Here is a 19,653-nt window from a genome sequence, read left to right as displayed (position 1 = left end):
TATCTATCTTATAAATAATCAAAAAAATAGTAAAACAAACATATTCAATTTATGCATTACATTTAAGAAGGTTGATATACGAATAACCACAAAAGAATAATCTGATTGCTCTGGTCAGGACACTGTTTCCTCCTCTAGTTCTCATCAACCTCAGACCCCCTCACTCCTCCTCCATGTACCCGAGCAGCCGTCTCGCTCTCCCTGCCTGCTCCTCAGCCACAGGCCCCTTTATGTCCCAATCAGCTGGAGGCTCCATTAAGCTTCAGAAAGCAAAGCCAAGCCTCTGAAAAGCTCATGTCCCCCCCCCCCCCCCCCCCCCCATAGAGGCTGTTTATAAAAGGAGAGGGAGAAAAAGTGATTTTAGGTCCTCTTTAAATCTGTCTCGTTAGTGAGTTGTCCTCACCATAGCAACGTTTCTTCTTCAAGGGGTTTTCCATTCCACATGATGGATTCGGGTTAAAGACAAAAAAAGAAGGAAACATGTAAAGTAAGGGAAGCTGCCGCCATTTTCTTTGCTTGTAAAACCTCATGGGAGCGTGCACTGGTGACCGTTTCACTCAAATATTTTTGATCATAACAGAAGCTACATTTCTAGACTGTCGTTAACCTAAGGTAACTTTGCAGGATGACATTGGGGAACCAATTCCATTTGTCAGCTGTTGCGAATCTTCGCCACAGGGTGGCGGTGTAGTACAGACATGCAGAGGGACTCATTCAGTGGATGAGACTGAAGTGCTTCCCAGTCCTTAGTTTCTAAATTGATCATCTGTGAATCATCAATTTGAACCAATATGGAAATGACTTAAGATCACACACATAAAAACATTGTGTCACACTAAATTCATTGGATTACGCTGATTACCAAATTACAGTTGGATTAATTGCCCATCAGACAGAACGCGGCGCCCATTTATCAACACCAAAAAGAGACGTATGGGGCGTCACGTAGAATTTAATTTGGAATAATGGCGGTCTTAAATTTTGGGAGTATTTGATCAGGGACCTGGTCTTGTTTCCCTCAGGACCCATTAGGAGGTTGCACTCATTTCATCCGAGAGAGGTCTGCTCTCTCTATTAATGCCTCCATCCCTTCATTATTGCTCAGGACAGAAGGGGGGAGGGACGGAGAGATGGACATGGAGAGGGGGGCGAAGGGGTGGTTTATAAAGAAAGAAAGGGGGAGGAGGAGGGGGAGGGAGGGAGGGAGGGGGGGATAAGTGGATTTGGGGTCCTGCTAGTTTCCCAGACGAGGTCTCAATATAGGATTATCAATGGAGGAACCCAGGCTTAGCACATGCATGTGCGCGCACACACACCTGTGTGCGTCCCCGAGTCTGTTTGATTAGTCGGATGAAACCGCCAATCGCAGCGTGTCGGTGTGTGTGCGACTGTGCATGTGTGTGCTTCACAGATGATACTGATCCATGTCATCTAATGAGACCTATACCTGGGATTAAAACACGCTCATTAACTTCAGGATTCAGGATTGCATTACCGCGGCATAACATTTATGTGTCGCACTTAATGCTGATAATATTAAAACACATGAAGATAAAGGTTTTGCTCTGAGCACTGATGGAGCACCACAGCTACAGGAAGTGTGTCGCTGACCATGACCCCTCAGCCTTAACTGAGTATCAAGTATCGCATGATGATGATGATGATTATTGTTCTGTTTCTTGTCAATAGAATCCATAATTTATGATGCAGTGGCAATGGTTAGCATGAAGGCTGGTGCTGCTGTCTGGACACAATGTTACAATATATGATGTCGGGCTTTATGTGTTTTTAAAGGTTTTAAACTTATCTGTGAGGCTTGCTTGTACAAGTGTTAAAAGCAGGCTTCATGGGTTTGTGAATTTCGATTATCAGTAAAATCGTTTGATCCCGAATTCCCACTTACGGCTTCCCTTTCTGCTCCGTTTGTTCTTTCTCTGCTGTTTGAAATGAGCAGATCAAAACACAACCAGTTTAGCGTTGTCAGTGGTGGTATTAGGGGACCCGAAGGAAATATGACCACACGCGACATCACAGAGCTAAAGTGCAGCATTAATCAGTGTGCAGAACATCCTCTAATCAACAAACTAACAGAGAAGAAACGGACATTGGATCGATGTTATGGGCCTGGTGAACAGTCATGCGGTGTAAATGTATCGGTTGATAAAACTAATCAATGCCAGCCACCAGGACTCGCATCTAACCTCCCGGTTGTGCTGCCGCCTCCGGGCTGATTGTCTTGCTCACTTCCTAGATGTGTGGTCATGGGTAAATTGGCTGTGTTGCTGATTGTTGATTGGATGGTTTGGCGTTGCAAACCCCCTCACTTCCTCTCCCCAACTGACCTACTGTTGTTGCTGATGAGAAGTGAGGTGCAATGTGGGAAGTGGGTCAAAAAGCGGAGAGTCAATTTTGCTCCAGTGGTGGAGGAACTGTAGAGAAACGCACATGCACACATTGTAGTTGATATGGCTTTAACCCACTTCCCATTGGTACCCCTGTATCTCACACACACACACGCACACACACACACACTTTGGGCTTCCCTCCCCTGTGATGCAGGCTAGCCCCAGGTGGCTTGTTGCTTTGTGCCCTTGAGCTACTGAAGGCACTTAACCTAAATTAGCTCAGTGTGCCTCTGTGTCCAAATCAGACAAGAGTCTCTCGTCAGCAGCAAGAGCTGAGCGCGAGGGTCGCTTGTGTGCACAGCAGTATAAAATAAGGAACATTTATTACCTCTGCTTTCTGTTTTTTTTCTGTTCACCCATCCTGTGTTTTGCAGTTGATTGGAAATTAAACACGAGCTGCTGTCGTCTTGGTAAATCACTCTTGATTGGAGTGTCGGCTAAATGCCGTCAGAGTAAAGTGTGCAGTGAAGTATTGATGCCAATTAATCATATAGTTAAAGGGGATGAAGTTATATTCCAGCTGCTACCTATTGATTCCTGTCATTATCCCAGCTTGGACATTATTCACATCACACTTTTAATCAAGCCAGTTGTGAGCGTTATGCGTGGGGCTTGAAAGTCTGGTGTTGCAGAAACACACACACACATACACACACACACACACACACACACACACACAGTAAAAAGGGACAACAAGTGTGGCACTCCACAGTGTGTTTTTGTGTCAGATTTATGGCATTTTGTGTGTGAAGTTAATCATAAAATTGGATTAATGATAGATGCGCACACACGCACAGGCCCGTAGGAGAGAAGAGCAGACAGCCCTGGTGTTGAAATGTAGGTCAGGAAACCAGCGTGGCAGCCAACATAATGCTGTGTGTGCAGGCATTCCTACGTGGAAGTGTGTGCATGTTCATATTAACTTGTGCGTGTGGTGGTTACATGCTTGCATGTTGACTATAGGCACATGTATTGTCTTATAACCTATATGTGCAAGGCCGTGTGTGTGTGTGTGTGTGTGTGTGTGTCTCAACAGCATAAACAAACACGACAAAAAGAATAAAGCTTAACGGGATGCAATGATAGTAATCCAGTACCCTTTAAGGTCTAGATTGTAACGTGTGAATGGGTCTGTTGTCTAAACGCAGTAGATTGTGGAACCAGCTGCAGGCACACATGCATACATACAATAACATGAACAATGATGTCAGCCTGCTGTGAGCCAGAGAGACACACAAACACTCAGGCCTTGTGGTTATTGATGTGGCGGGTCCTCGAGAGGATCCACCGGAGAGTGAGAAGGGCCATGAGTCAATACGAGTGGAGACAGTGAGGCTGGATGGTAATGGCTCTTAATGTAGTCTGGGCTGCCAGGGGTCTGTCTTTGTGTTACACTACCAGCAGCTGAATGGAGCTTTCCACCGGGAAACTATTTTATGAGGTGTGTTACACACCTGCATAGTCAGAATTCAGAATAGGAACCGCTCCGATGAATTTATGAAATGCGGCTAAACTGAAAGAAATCAATTATTCAAGGACTTGCCTGTTTGCTGTTCAGCTATGGCACAATACAAACAGTGTGTTGAACATGAAGACAATAGATTTCGGACCAGACTTAATCAATAAAGTCAGACAGTTTGGTAAGAAGTAAAATAAAGAGTCTAGAGACAACAGCTCTGTGAGGCTGTACATCTGCAAAGCATTTCTTTGAGCTGAATGCTAAAGTGTGCCTGCTAACATCCTCGCATGATGATGTTAACCTGCTTATATACAGCAGGTTTTTCTTTACCATCCTAGTTTAGTGTGATAGCATGCCAAATGTTGACCCGACGATCGCGCCAGAGAGCCAGAGATCGATCACCAAACTTATTACAGTTCAGGCTGTCAAATTTCATTACAATCCGTCCACCTAGCTGCAGAGACATTTCATTCAAAAGCTACAAAAGTCAAACTCATGGTCGCACTAGAAGAAAAGTCAGGGGATAATGAAAGTCATTACGATATATCCTTTTGTGTAGCGTGGATATCTGTACCAAATTTCACGGCAATCCGTCCAATAGTTGTTTTTTAGTTGCTAAAAACTTAATTCCAAATTCTTGAGTCCATCCCAACGGCGGGAAAACATGCAGCGTTCCTACAAACGTACAAAACCTTTTTCAGTTTCATGTTATTGTCCTGCCAACTTCAGGGGGGCTGACGGGCCACTGGGGTTAGATTGCATTCGATTTAAAACTCTGTTGCCGGGGGGAAATGGACGGTTGGCTACAAATCCACCCTGACGGGAACATAAAACACATCAAGTTAGCAACAAAACTGCCACCCTCTCTGAAGGCACCAAAAGCTCCGGCGTACAAATCAGCCTGCTCGTAAAATAACAGCGTTTTAACGCCCTGCTCAACAGGCGTGTACATTTCAAGAGTGACCCGTCTGTTGTTGTGCCGAAGCAAACATTTGGCTGTAAAAGTTTTCTTGTTAAATGAAGGTATGGGAAGGACTTATTTAACGGTTGCACACCTCCCTGTCAGTTTGTGCACTTTCCAGCTGTTATCGCTCCAAGTTGACCTGGTCTTTGTTTTTAGTTCTTTTCATGGCCGGTTCTTGTTTCGCTGCCATGCTGAGGCACAAAGATCTTAATGCACGACAAGGTTTTTTTCAGCACAGACTAGCAGTCGTGTCTGTGCACTTATTCAAACAGAGGTGCGCATATCTGGTCTGTGTGTCCTTTCTCTTTCATCCTGGCTTGAATTTCAAAGAGGGGGTCGGTTTGGGTCAGACACCAGGGGAGGGAAAATTAGGCATGACCGCCAAGCCTGCTGGATCTTTGTGCATGTTTGTGTGTATAATAATAACTGTTTTTAGTGAGTCTATTCCTTAGGATGTTTTGCATTCACACTCCATCGATCTTTCTTTTGGCTTTATCTCTTTCCTCCTCGCCCCTGACTTTTCTTTCTGTCCCAGCTGCCTTTATCTCCTCTCTCTGGTTTCTTTTGTCCCTCTAAACGCTGCCTCCTCTATCCGGCCTCGCATCGCGACTCAGCAAAACGGCTCTGCTCCCACCACATCAAAGAACCTTTCAAACATTCTGTGGACGCAACTTCCCATCTCTTCCTGTTTTTGAAAGTCTTTGTGAAAAGTTTTGCTTTTGATACCATCTCCACTTCTTCCCCTCCATTAGTATTGTGTTTCCCTTTTCAAAGACATTTCTCCGATTCACACACATCGAGCTGTGTGAGAACAGCCACACGGTGTTTGAACAGATGACACAAAGTATATACGTGTGCCACCACATCAAGGCGAGAGTATGCACATACTTATGAAACCGAAAACAAACACAAAGAACAGAGTCTGATTAGGTTAGTGATGGTGTGTGCCTGCTCGGGGGCGTAGTTTGCAGGGTATCACTCTGACTTGCAGGGTTTTCTCATGGCTCACAAAGACGGAGCAGCCTATAGAGGGAGGCCCCCACTGCCTTTCATTCAGAAGAATAACCCAGTGTACACACAGGCGCACCCACAAAACGCAGCGGTTTTCATTGCTGACTTGAAATGTAGTTGAAGTCTCGCCGGTTTATGCTGCAAGTACAATTTTTCCACTTGGGTGTAAAGATGTACACGCAGGTCCCACGCGACACACTTTGGATTAAAATCACACACTCTAGTATTTATAGGTAAAGAAAAAGCGACGTGCTAAATCACACAAAAGCGTTGATGTGAGCCACTTCAGTAGCCTGAAGTACATCTACAGACTGAGCTCATTAGCATTCTGCATTCGGCATGTAATCATGCAGATACACTGCTGACGAGACATTGACTTTCCGATGGTGAACATCGAGGGGTTTGCTGTGTGTGTGTGTGTGTCGTTGGCTGAGCTTGTGTGTCTGTGAAGGGAAGTTGTTGCCTGTCTTAACATGTGTATGTGCACTATATAATAATAATAATAATGGTGAGATTGGTGTGTGTGAATGAATCGTGTGTGTGTGTGTGTGTGTGTGTGTGTGTGTGTGTGTGTGTGATGGAATCCCAGCTGCTTCAATGGAGTAGGTCAGACGGAAACACCAGAAGAGTTGCGGGGGGCGGGTCTGCAGACAGAAGTGCAACGAGGGGGAGAGTGAGGGAGACAGCAAGAGTTTGGTGTCAGAAAAAGGTCATTGAGCAAGTGCTAGGACTTAACTTAACGTGTTTGAGTGTGTGTGTGTGTGTGTGTGCGATGCTCGGGAACTTTACCTCATGCTAAAATCATCAGTTATCACACCTTGTTTACTCAGAACAGCCTCTCCGTCACCTTGGTTTCTCTGTGTGTGTGTGTGTGTGATGTTTGTGAGAGAGTTGTGTTTATTCAGGAGTGAGTTTGAAGTTTAACTTAGCTTTTTACGAGCGCTTTAGAGAGTTGTTTCCCGCTTATCCATGTTTACCTTTTCCTGACCAGCCGTCATCATCAAAACACAAAAATGACATCTTACTACTATTCCTGTTTTCAAGTTATTATTCTCTAATGATGACCGATTTTGTTTTTGCAGTCCTTTTTGTTTTTACTTACACAAAGACAGAAAATGTAATCCATGGAGTATGATCGTCAGCCCCCCCCCTCTCCCCCCTCAGCCTGCTTGTGCTGATAGATAATTCATGCCTCGCTCTATACCTCTGAGAGGACCAAAGCGATCGGGTTCCCATTGACCCCTGGTGCTACGCTTTCATTCACAGAGCTGTAGGGATGAAAGAATTAGAGGGCATGTATGTTGCTCTACATGCTATAAATTATGTATTTTCATTCACAGAAACGGAGAGATGGTATGAGATGAAAGGTGCATACGATAGTGTTTTTATTTATTCATTTTTCAGGGTTTTTGTTACATTTCCTGTTCGAGCCAACCAAGTCCAAACAACATTTGTTGCTACTAGGTTTGCAAGTTTGAAGAGCTGCTTCTTTCTCTTTTTCACAATTTATATTATAAACTAAATGTTTTTGGCTGTTTGTCAGACTAAATAAGCCATCTTGCAACATCTTTTTGGTTACCTTAGACAGGTCTTTGTCCTAATTTTGGAGTCAATGTGTATTTTATTAATTGAAAATTAATTTGAATTTAGATACAGATGCTGCACAGATGCTATTAGGAATGTAGTGCCTTGGCATCTCACCTTCAATTGCCAAAGAAGATTAGTGCTTTTTGTTCACTTAGCTTAACCCTGCCTCTGTTTAAATCCATTTACATGTTCAGTTCTGGTGAATCTGTAACAACACTGCTATGTTGTGCGACGCTGCGCGCATACAGATGCAAAGTGTTTGTGTGCGCTCACGTGTGCAACAGATACTTGGCGTCGTTTTCCACCTGGCAGGTTTTCCTCCGATATATAATGAGAAGAGAACGAGAGAACGCAATAAAAGAAAGAGGGAGGGGGGGGGGTAAAATCAATGCGTGCTAGATTACGGTAGCAGTCATGAAAGCGCTCATGTTTAAAAGAAAGAGAGAAGAAGAAGAAAGACAACTGGTGATGGAGAGAGAAGGAAGAAAGAGAGCGAGAGAGATTTTACATTAGCAGATCAGGTAGAGTTAAGGGGTTTTAGGGGGTCAGCTTAGCGCTCCCTTATTAAGTCCAATTAGAAAATAAAAGCTGAGAGCTGTCAGATGAAGGGGGTGTGTGTGTGTGTGTGTGTGTGTGTGTGTGTGTGTGTGTGTGTGTGTGTGTGTGTGTGTGTATGTGTAGGTACCAGGTTCAGGCACTTTGGGAATTTGAAAGGATGTTTGATAGACTGCATTGTTGGATGAGAGAGGAATGTGTGTGTGTGTGTTTTGTGGATTGGTGGGGATAAATTAAGCTGTCTGGGCTAAAACGAAGAAGAAGAGAAAACTAGAGTGTGTGTTTTGTTGCCTCAGCCACGTTTATGGGAGATCTAAATGAGGGGTAAGGACGAAGAAAAGAGGAGGAAGAGCAGGAGTTCTTCATCAATCTCTCTCCTTTATTATCAGTCCAGTGCAACAAGACTTGTTAATTATTCACATTCCAATTTTTCCTTTTGTCCCCCCAGAGGTTCATCTTTTCAGGTGGTTGCTGAACAAGAAGCGATAGTCGCCGTCTTGCCACAGGCGCTAATACTAATGAACATGTGTTGAGATGTTCTGTGTGAATACTAAGAATTGCTTGATAAAGAAGGGAGAAAAAGCAAATAATGCCTCATCTTAGGTAATCAAGATGTATTAATTGCATAACCAGAGGGCTATTATCGGTGGGATTTAATCATGTTCGTAATAATCCCTGATGTTTGTTGTGCTTAATAAGCCTCTTCCTCTGAGCTCCAAGCTTCTTCCACCGAGTCCTTCACGCTTCCTCCATTAATATGCTGCTTAGAGTATGAAGAACAGATGAAAGATTGATATGGTTCATGCTGGGGGCATCCAGTCTTCACTGGGAATGAGTGGAGGGATGTGTGGACGTATGGCTGAATGGATGGATAGCCCTAATCCTAGAGGTGGCCTAGATCTGAAGCCCTCCGTCAGCGGATAGAGCTGTTGACCTGTCTGTCTCGCTGTGTGTGTGTGTGTGTGTGTGCGTGTTGATACTGTCCTGAGAACAATAGGCTCTTAATGAGTGATGCTGCTTGGGCTCGTGTCTGCATCAATGATCCTAATACTGTACGCGTGCCAAACAGAGATACAAGCCAAACAGAGGCTACCGACAAAACACGAGGACTCGGGTTTTGACACAGAAGACTTTGTTTAAACCCTCTCAGACTAACATGGTGACCTGAGATAAACCTGCGTTTTCTGTCAATCTGAATGGGTTCATAGTGCTTCTAACTGGGGTTAAAAATGGGGCTTTTATTACTAAAAAAGATTCACAATTTCTCAAAGGGATCGTGGTTATTTGTAGTCTATAAGTGGTTATTATTGTAGGATTATTGTAACTTTATAGTAGGTTTTGTTGGTGACTTATGGCCCCTTCAAGTCAGCCTGAGACATACTTGAACATTAATGTAGGTGTAGCTTTTAATTGGGTCAGAAAAACCTATCAAATTACAACACTTCATGGGCTATGTGGGATCTCTGATACACTTTAAGTTGTTTAGCAGATATATTTATAGACTGAGAATCTTGATTTTAATAAACCATCACAGCAGTAGGAGAATATGACATTTACAGAGACTCGTTCAGCGCTTCATAACTCAGTGACGAGAGCAACCGCAAAAATCCAAACTGTTGTCTGCGGCACTTCAGAGTCGGGCTGAAAGGTTCAGATGAGCAAGGTCGAGGGGGGAGGAGGAGGGGAAACCTTTCTACCCACAAATTCAAGGATAATTTGCAGTCCCATTCAAGCTCTTGTTGCAGCCCCCTCCCTCCCTCCCTCCCTGCCTCCCCTTCACACACACCCTCCCTCCCCTCTTCAACCACTTGGGCTGAAAAGAAATACGGTCGCAGACGGAGGGGCAGCCCATCGTGTGTGTGTGTGTGTGTGTGTGTGTGTGTGTGTGCGTGTTTGCATGCATTTGAATGTGTGTGTGTGTGTGTGTGTGTGTGTGTGTGTGTGTGTGTGTGTGTGTGTGTGTGATAGATTGTGAGCAGATTGGACAATGGGAGGATTGTATGTGATCTATATTCATGTGGCACAGATTCATTGGCCATGTGCGCACACATAGCAGGCTGTGAGTGATCAGACAGAGGAAGAAGGGTTGATAGAAAAAACATCCAGACAGAAGAAAACAATAGATTTATACAGAGAATATGAGCACAATCTATAATTCTTTTTTTTTTTTTAATTCTTTTTTAGACCCCTTGGATAGCTGAAAACAGGTTGTTTTTTGTTTTACAAATCATGAAATGGTACATATGAGATCAAATTAGACAAATGTCTAATGTGTGCTTTAGTGCCGTCATTCCCAAAGACTGGCTAACAGTCGCTCTTCGATAGTCTTTTAAGATTTATATCTGCAGTATACCTTTGAGCTACACAAGGGAATGTGAAAGTTTGTATTGTTAGGATAATTGTATTCTATTTATAATATTTGATCTAATATGAAAGGCTGACATTAATTCTGTCTGTTTACTGATGAGAGGAAATAAACAGGAGCCGGGTAACTCCGCTCAAATGCATTAATTTGTTCTCATTCAAAGTATTTAACATGCGTATATGTTTTAAATCAAACGTGTGAATGTCTTCGACATGGCTGGTTTACTTTGCATGCAGGTGGAAGCTGCATCCTTCTGAGAATCCCTTGTGAAAAGCTCAACATGGTTTGTTTTTTTCTTCCAAGGATGTACAAGGTTCTCCTGTAGAGGTGACTGATAGTTTAATTAGATGCATAAATATTCCCCAGACTAGTCTGTCGTAGCGGTGAACGTGGAGACGCACTGATTACACACACAGAAAGCGAGGGAAAGAAAGAAAAGAGACAGCGATGCGGCTGAAAATGAGAGTTGACGCTCACACAGCACAACAGCACGAGTTTGCCTGTTGGGTTCAAATGAAGCAAGTTCAACTTTCAACTTTATCTCGAGTCCCGCAGAGTAAAGACGAAAAAGAGAGAAGGACGGCGCAAGAGAACGACTGATGATGAGAAATGAAGGGAGAAGCAGCCAGAACTCCTTGGTAACCAAAGCACAGAGGAACAGAGGGGCCGGTCCTACACCCCTCCCGCTGTGTGTGTGTGTGTGTGTGTGTCTCCGAGGACTGGACTGCCTGAGGGGGAGAGCAGTGGTGGTGGTGGTGGTGGTGGTGGTGGTGATGATGATGATGGGGGGAGTGGTGGACCCAGTGTGTGTTTAGAGACAGCGATAGGGGTAGAGGCTCATTGTCAGCATAGTAGACGCTCACACACACACACACTCTCAGCTAAGCCGCCGTGTAGTGAGAATGTGAGCAGACACCAGACGCTCGTCCGTCCCGTCATTCTCTCGCTCTTATTCGCAGGATTTAGAATTTTTCTTTTTTTTTTAAAGAGAGAGAGAGGCGCACACTCACCCGGAATAATGGTGTTTATCGGGACCTCGTTAAAGTCTGTGATTAAGTACTTCAAAAGGAAGGGTAAGATATGTTTACTTCTGCTCTGTATTGATCATTAATGTGTCATATAGTTTTGGACTTCACATGAAAACTACAACAAATGAGCAGCAGTTGATTAGAATTTATACTGTTTTTTGCATCATTATTCTTCACGTGAGGGTCGGAATCTCCTACATTTGTTTCGACTCATTTTTAAAAAAGGCATTTTAAATGGCTTTATTAAAGCTGTTCTGTGTCACACACGGCAGCTTTAATTAGTTTTATATCATTTTAATAGAAACCAACGGTTTCCTGTGAGCACGTCGCTTCAGTGACAACCCTCTGTTGCACCCTGTTACCAGGTAACCACTGGGCCAAGACTTCACAGAGCCCACGACTATTAGCACTAAATGACCCAACAGCATTTGTAAAGGTGGCAGCTGGAAGCATTTGAAATCACAGCTTCTGGATTGGAAAGCGTTGGCTTGGAATTTTTTTTTTTTTTTTTTTTAATGTTTATTTAGTTCTAAATGTTTCAGATAATCTGATCCAGATATCAAAGGAAACAATACCGGGTCTGTGTGCCACGCATGCACAGTAGATTCCAGCTAGGACGATTAGTTAATGCTCGAAGGCTACATCATTATTTTATTAACGGCCGTGTATTATAAGCATGTGAGGATGTTAAACAAAGACCTGCTTGATGTAGGGCAAGCTGCTTGTGCCGACTCTAATCTCAGGTGTATTTATAGCTTGTGCTACGTCAAGGCTGAGGTGATGTTGTTAATCATTAGCTCAGCGTTTTTTTTTTTGTACTTCTTGCATCTTATTTTGCACATCTTGCACACGCCTGCACTTTGCTCCTCAGGTCCAAACTGAGCAGTGCTCATATCCTCAGCTTTGTCACAACATTAGGAGTACACACAAACTTTTTAGACATTGAAAGAGGTGGAATTGGAATTGCAATTTAATCCGTGTTTTATGCTAATTTATTTTGTAAAGAGGTAGACTCCCTAAAACAATTATCAACTAAGTTGATTTCACACGTTTGCAACTCTTTTAACGACTTAACTATGCATATCAAAAATGTATCTGAACCAAGCTGACCCTTACAAAACACAGAAGGGTTGTATTATGCATGACAGTCAATACTCTGTGTGCGGGTGCCCTGTTCAGGATTGACATTGATTATTGATCATAGCAGCTAATCACATTGGTGTGTGTGTGTGTGTGTGTCTGCATACAGATGCATTTGCAGGGATTACTGTGTGCAGCCTCTGCATGTTTCGCTCTGGTGCACCTTGCAGCCTGTTTGTGTCTTTTCAGAGTTTTCAGCACCCAGTTTGCTCTCAGCCTGCGTCCTTAATGGACGTAAGGAGAGCTGGGATGTCAATGGACAGAGGGATTAGTAGTCTTCTGAAAGACTTTCGCGCCTCAGTCCAGTGTTTGTGTGTGTGTGTGTGTGTGTGTGTGTGTGTGTGTGTGTGTGTGTGTGTGCGTGTGCGTGTGTGTGTGTGTGTGTGTGTGTGAGTTAAGGGGCTCGGGCATATTGTGGCTCTGAAAGGCCTGATGTGGAGACTGATGCAGGGGGACAATGCAGGCTTTGTGTCCATAGTCCTTGGTCTGCCTATAGCCTTACTGAGGTCTATTCAAACCCTATGGTCAGAAAGGAGGGTGGAGGAGGACTACCTGTGCTGTGTGTGTGTGTGGGAGAGCAAGAATATTAGGAATGGATTATGTAAGATCCTGATTTAGCCTGTTGAGCTGGTTTAACGACGTGCTCTTGTTCCGCCCACAGCTGGGGCTTTACTGCCTTGCTCATAGGTGTCTTGTGCACTGTGAGAGACAAAACCGACTACTACTCGCCTGCTTTTCTAAACTTCAAATTTCAAATTCTACTTCCTGTGTGCGAGTGGGTTCTGTGGTGACTGTGTGTTTCATGCAACTCTCCAGTCCAGACTTGTGGTCAGAGGATTTTTGACTCGTGTGTTTGTTTGATTGATTGTTCTTGACCAGTGCAGGCACGCTGGCTCAGGTAGACAAGTCTGCACCCTTCACACACACCCTTTGTCACATACGGTTAAAACATTTACTAGTGTTTATTCAAATGTATGATATATATTATAAAAGGTTAATTCAAGTAAGACTGCAGTCACAGATCATAGTCTACATGGTTTCCTGTTGCTTGTATTTCCGCTGCATGCCTTGTCGTATGTGTGTTACAACTTGTATTGGCACTGTTACATTACTAATATTGGGAAGAGAAAGGGGAGATTTGTGAATGAAGAAAAGAAAGGTCTGGTAACAGAGTGAGCAGGAACATGAATACACACACAACAACCCCTCTCCTCAGCTAAAAGCTCCCAGCTGCCTGCTCCTCAATGAGCTGTAGAGACAGACGTTAAGGTTCCATTAGTCACCAGCAGCACCACGACTTGGCACACTGACTGTCCCTTCTAAATCAAATCAGAGATCTATGTTTGACTTTGCTGCACTCATTGGTCACGCACCACTCTGGTCACAGAGAAGCAAAGTCGGACACACAGAAGAGCTTTTAAAATCAGAAGTTTTCTGTATTTTTTAAGCAGTTACGCACTGTCTCACACTTTCTCCAAGGACTGATTTGCAGTCATAGGCCCGCCCCCCCCCAGCCCTAGACATCTACCTCTTCTGTCCTCCCCCGACCCCCACAAACACACACCCTACGTATCCTACTGTGGCTCATTAGCACCTGTGAAAACGCATTCAAACAAAAAAGCAGTCCACACACTCTCAGCCCCTCTTTCACGACCCGTCCCCCTTCCTCCTGGTTCCCTCGGACGTCTCCCTCAGTCCCAGTTAGATGGACATGTTGTGATGGTCAGGACAGGGACCGACAGTCCAAATGGAGATAGTCCTGCATCCACAATCGGCTACTTTTGCTTGGATACGCTCACTTGGTAAGCCGAACTTTTTGAGAACCGCGTGTGTTTGTTGATATCTACACCTCAGTTGTTTTGCTGACGTTTGTATTTAGTGGCTTAGAAATGCAGAATGGGAAGCTTCAACTCCATTGATCATCAGCATTACAAGCCACCACCAGTAGCCAGGGGGAAAATACCATAATGTTAAAATTACAAAAAACAGAGAAGTATGGTTTGTTCTTGTGAAGGAATAGATAGTTGGATATATTATCTTGAGAGCTAGATGTTAGTGCTGCTAGGTGCTGGTGCGTTATATTGCTTTATTGTTTCTCTGAAGCAGTTTCTAAGTAAGCTTGCTTAAAAGTTGGCTTTTGTACGTTTTTAGTAGCCTGTTTGAATATCTGAGCTGGCTATCATCTGTTTCACTCCAACTTACTCTTCCTCCCTCCTCCCCCTCTGACTTGTGGGGCCAACTGTGTGATGTCTCAGCTACGTGTCATGTTGCTGGTGTGGAGACTGACGCCTCAATGCAACGCACCTAAATCTCCTTCCTCTTCCTTTTCTCCGCCAAATACAAACAAACCCCTCCAGTAGCCAGTTCTGCTTGTACGGGACCATTTCTAGTCCATAATTTGTTGTTTTTCCAAAGGTTTGGGAACTACAGAACTCCCCTTTTTATAAAAACAAATGTGATATGTTTGAACTGACGGTAAACTGTTCTTGAGAAATGATGTATTAAAAGTTCTTACCAGAGTCAATTTACATTGTAAATATAAATCAAGATCAACTAAAATCTATAACCATGATCTGTGTGTTTCTGCAGCGGTGTCTAACCTGGATGAGGAGAGCAAGTGGACGGTTCATTACACAGCCCCGTGGCACCAGCAGGAGAACGTCTTCCTGCCAGGCAGCAGGCCGCCCTGCGTAGAAGACCTCCACCGGCAGGCCAAAGTCAACCTCAAGACCGCCCTGAGAGGTAAGGGTCGGTCACATCGGGCCGCATCAGAGAGCTAGACGGGATCCAGCATAGTAACAGATGGAGTCAGGTGTAGAGAAGGTGATCACTGTGTGTTTTTTCAATGGATAAATACTGATGACAACAAATGAATAATTGTTTGAGCTCCAATGTCTCTGTGGAATTGCAGTTCAAATATGTTTCTAAGTGATATCCAATTAATGATTTTCATCCAAATCAACTAAAATATACACGCTGACAAACCTCACGTGTGGGAACGTCCTCAACATGACATCAAGGAGAGTAGATCAACTGTTTGTCTACAACATTGTAAACGTGTCCAAGCCTGTTCATTTCTCTTCCTCACCAAGGTTTAGCCAACAACACAACAGTGTGAGATCCTCTTCTCCCTGTTTGTGCAGCACAACTAAGAGAAAAAAAAAACAGACACAGGGAGTGGAGTCGCAGCAGAGTGACAACATTTTTAGAACAGGAAATGGAAATGCCAGTAAATGTGAGCACCTGTTTCGCTGAGAGGTCCTGGGAAAGTTGTCCACCCATTACTCAGATAACAGACTGGGAGGCAAGTGTGAGAAAAGGTTTGGAAGTGTGCATATGGGTGCGTAAACGGGTGGATGTGTTACAGTAAAGGCCCGTTGTTTACATGCGAGGGTTGGCCTTGTGTGCTTGAAGGTAAAAAAAAAAAAAAGATAAAGGGAGAGAAGCTGGTTGTAACCTGATGCTTACGGTGTGTAAAGCGTTAGTAACTCGCTTTCAACACACACACACACTGCAGGCTTTCTTTATCTTTCCCATTGTTTGACCACTGTGCTGTTGCTGTTGCATACTAGTTCCTGCAATATTGATGTTGCTAGGTACGCAAACACCACCTGGGAGGTTGAATTATTCAGCCCCCCCCCCCCCCCCCCCCCCCCCCTTCATCCTGTCACCGTCTTATCATCCTGTCGTCACCACCCAGCCCCAGGGGTCCTAACTGAAAGACAACAGGTGTTCAATGGGAGCACCTGTGCTGCTGTCCATTGCGTCTTTGTGTGTGTTCTAGCTCTTTTATTAACCGTCCACTCCCAGGAAGTTGAGACTTAAAGGTTCACACCTAACTACAGCCCAGCCTTAAGGAAGTATGTTTAGTGTTTTTGCTTAATAATGTTTTTTTTTTTTACAAGATATTAAGTAATTTAGAGATTATATCAGAAGATTAAACCGTGCTCAACCCTTGTTCTCGTGCACATGTTACCAGTCACTAAATCCAGTGCCGTCAGCACGAGCTACACGAGCCAAATAATCAATAACCAATCAGATGGCAATGAGCATCCACACACGTGGGTTTCAGCTTGTGTTTAGTTGAGTTACAGAAAAATGCGTCAACAGGTCGAAATACATCAGGAAAGTTACGTAATAGTCGTATGAATATTGTCAATAATATCCCAAGAATTATGCATTTTTGGTGGTCCATCTCGGGTGCGACTCGGCACGCCAAACTTTCAGCTAAAAGCTGTAAACCCCCTCTGCACACTACCTGCTCAACAGCAAACGGCAGACAGACACAGTCTATCAATCACCATATGCAAATTTGATTGACTTGCCATTGTAAAATATCTATGGACACACCCAGTTCATATCATTATAGTGTCTTTGTCCTTAATGTCCTTCGTTCTTTCTGCTTGTCTTCTCGCCCCCTCCCTCTCAGTTCTGCCTAGCAACAAGCGGCTCATCAAGGCCTTTTATTTCATCAACCTTCCTCAATCATCGTAACAGCTCCGCTCCCCGTCGTCATCATGCTTTCTAAATCCCTTCTTCCACACCGCTACCACATCAGTCTGTTGTTACAGTTGCTACCTTTGCCAACCCAATTAGGAACCATTAACTGACAGTATTATACATGCACCGGCGTCTCTCTCCTCTGAGATGGGCGGTAATTAGCTATGGAGATAGATGGCACATAAAAGGGATCAAAAGCAGCGTCTCTGAGGTGCCAGGCTTGGAGTGATGTGCATGTGCTTTTGTCACCAAAACGGATTTACACAGTGCATCACACACTGAATAAATCCCAAGGATGCAAGAAAAAAAGACCGGGGAAGGTTTTTACATGTGGACAAAGTATGTAATGTTTGCCCTCAACAGTTTCTTTATCCTTACAGGCATCAGCAAACGCACCCGAAACCCTCAAAGCTGTAGCAGTAGTATGTCATCAGCTATTCAAAGACTAGACAAAGGTTGCACTAGTAGATATGTGCAGAGAGAGATATGATGATATTAGAGAAAGAGCGAGGATGGGAAGGAGAGAGGGACAGTTCTGCCATCTGTGTGTGACAGACTGAAACTGATACCCACTCCTGGTTACACACACACACATTCATGTATAAACTCCCTTCTTGTCACACATCGGAATACACACGCATACATCACAACCCTGTCACAGCAGGTGGTGACGAGAGGTGTGAGCAGCGCTTGGCAGCGTCCAGCAGGCGCTGCGGTCCTGTGACTGACACACACACACACACACACACACACACACACACACACACAGACAGACACACACAGACACAGACACACACAGACACGTAGAGTTTACATGTGTTGTACAGCTCCGTCTGTGTGTCCTATAGATATTTCACACATCCTTCCTACTATAGTGTTGTTGGATGAGTTATTTTGAATATTTCTGTACACTATACACAAGTGTACAACAATACACGTTCCTTCCTGACATCAAAAGCTAAAATAAATCCTGTTGGAGACAAAGATCCTCATCGTTTCCTGTCTATAATATGTTTCTCTGTTTCTGTCTGTCCTGCAGAATGCGACAAGTTGAGGAAAGATGGTTTCCGGAGCTCTCAGTACTACTCTCAGGGGCCCACCTTCTCTGACCCCTTACAGTCCACCAACAGCCTGCAGGAGGATGAAGAGGAGGATGATAAGAAGGTACACATACACACAACCACTGCACTCGCATACCCTCACAGCTGTCCAAGTGTAACAGTTGGTACATACGATACATACAAGTGCTGAGCGTGAGAGTGCTTTGCAGCTGATTAGGCAGCATGGCAACTCACCTCCTGTCATTTCAACAGTGTCGGCCTGCCCTCTAGTGGTTAAATATGAGAATGCAGTTTAATCTAGTTCTCTGTCTTCCTGGATTCATTTTCTAATTTATTTTGTGCATGAAGAATTATCATCTTTAAATCTGGAACACTTAGAAAAGTAACAACAACAAAACCATAGACAAAAACTGTTTGTCTCTCGCCCTTTTGACTGGCAGACCATTGGTGTGAAGTGAAGTGTAAATGGTCTGACAGCCACATAAGCCTCCTCTCCTCTCCGCATTTATATTTCTCACACACAATGTGATATGAGCGGTCCTGAGAGGGTCAGAGGGTCTTTCACTCTTATTATCAGGGTCTCTTTTGTCCCCCAGAGCCCCTTGATGTCGACCGCCTGTTTCATTCCTCCCCTGACCCTCGACCCGAAAGACACGCTGTCGACTCCCATCTCTCTCTATCTTGTCTTTCTACTTTCCGCTGTGTGTCTCTCGTTCCCATCACTTCCTGTTGTCCTGAGGCCAGTGAGCCTGACTTTGCCTGACAGCAGCTTCAAAAGGAGAAACGGGGCTGCAGGTTGAGCCACAATGCAAAATAACAAGCCATGCCTTCTACCAAAACTATTGCTGAGGTCCTTTACATCCTCCACGTTACTGCCCCCCCTTCTTATCCGTCCATGCGTGGTTTGTATGAAAGCTCTAATCGCTGTCTCTTCTAGCCAGTAATGCTCTGGGGAGTGTCAGGATAAAAAATAATGGACATACGGGATGATTGCTGGATGTATTTTGGAGATTCTGAACAAAATCCCACAGAGGATTTTTGTTTTTCCACGGTGGCTAAGCTCAACCTGATGCAGATTCAGCCGGGGGTCGATGCCCCTGGATTTGATCTATGATAAAAAACAATTTGGGATTATTTGTGTTCACTATGATGATTCGATACAATGATTTCGAAATCTTTCAAATTGACATTGACAGCCTGCTGGAAATGGCTGGTTTTCTATTGACTAACGGCTCAATTTCAAGCCTGCAGTAAAACGTTGTTGTCTGGTGCTTCTCGGCGGTAAATTCTACTTCAGGATTGAGAACTGTAAAAGTCTAATGCATGAGTGATTCTCCCGCTTTCTCCCCGCTGTTGCTCACTTGCTTTTATCCTGCCATTTTATTTAAAACGCCGTCGGTGTACCCTGATAGATGTCTGCGTGGGTGCGAGAGTGTGTTTGTGTGAGTGTGAGTGTTTCCATTTGGGTTTGATTGATCGTGAAATGTGTTTACAGCGCCACAAGCCTCTAAAGGTCACAGTGATGTAATATGTCTGTTTGTGTGCGTCAATAAAGTTTTTACAGTCTGCCAGTTACCG

At 44.1% G+C, this 19,653-nt stretch overlaps 1 protein-coding gene across 3 annotated transcripts in view; it reads left to right on the top strand.

Annotated features, from left to right (window-relative positions):
* The window catches only part of nhsl1b (NHS-like 1b), a 92,838-nt gene that overhangs the window by 58,532 nt on the left and 14,653 nt on the right, over positions 1 to 19,653 (top strand). For all 3 annotated transcript variants that reach the window (XM_079180789.1, XM_079180787.1, XM_079180788.1), the window contains exons 2-3: positions 15,104 to 15,256; positions 18,054 to 18,178. In XM_079180789.1, coding sequence (XP_079036915.1) covers positions 15,104 to 15,256; positions 18,054 to 18,178 — 278 coding nt within the window. The remainder of the gene's footprint in view (positions 1 to 15,103; positions 15,257 to 18,053; positions 18,179 to 19,653) is intronic.

The sequence above is a fragment of the Pholis gunnellus genome, assembly GCF_910591455.1.
Source record: "Pholis gunnellus genome assembly, chromosome: 19".
Taxonomy (NCBI): domain Eukaryota; kingdom Metazoa; phylum Chordata; class Actinopteri; order Perciformes; family Pholidae; genus Pholis; species Pholis gunnellus.
The sequence above is the reverse complement of the archived record's forward strand: the minus strand, read 5'-3'. Positions and strand labels throughout refer to the sequence as shown.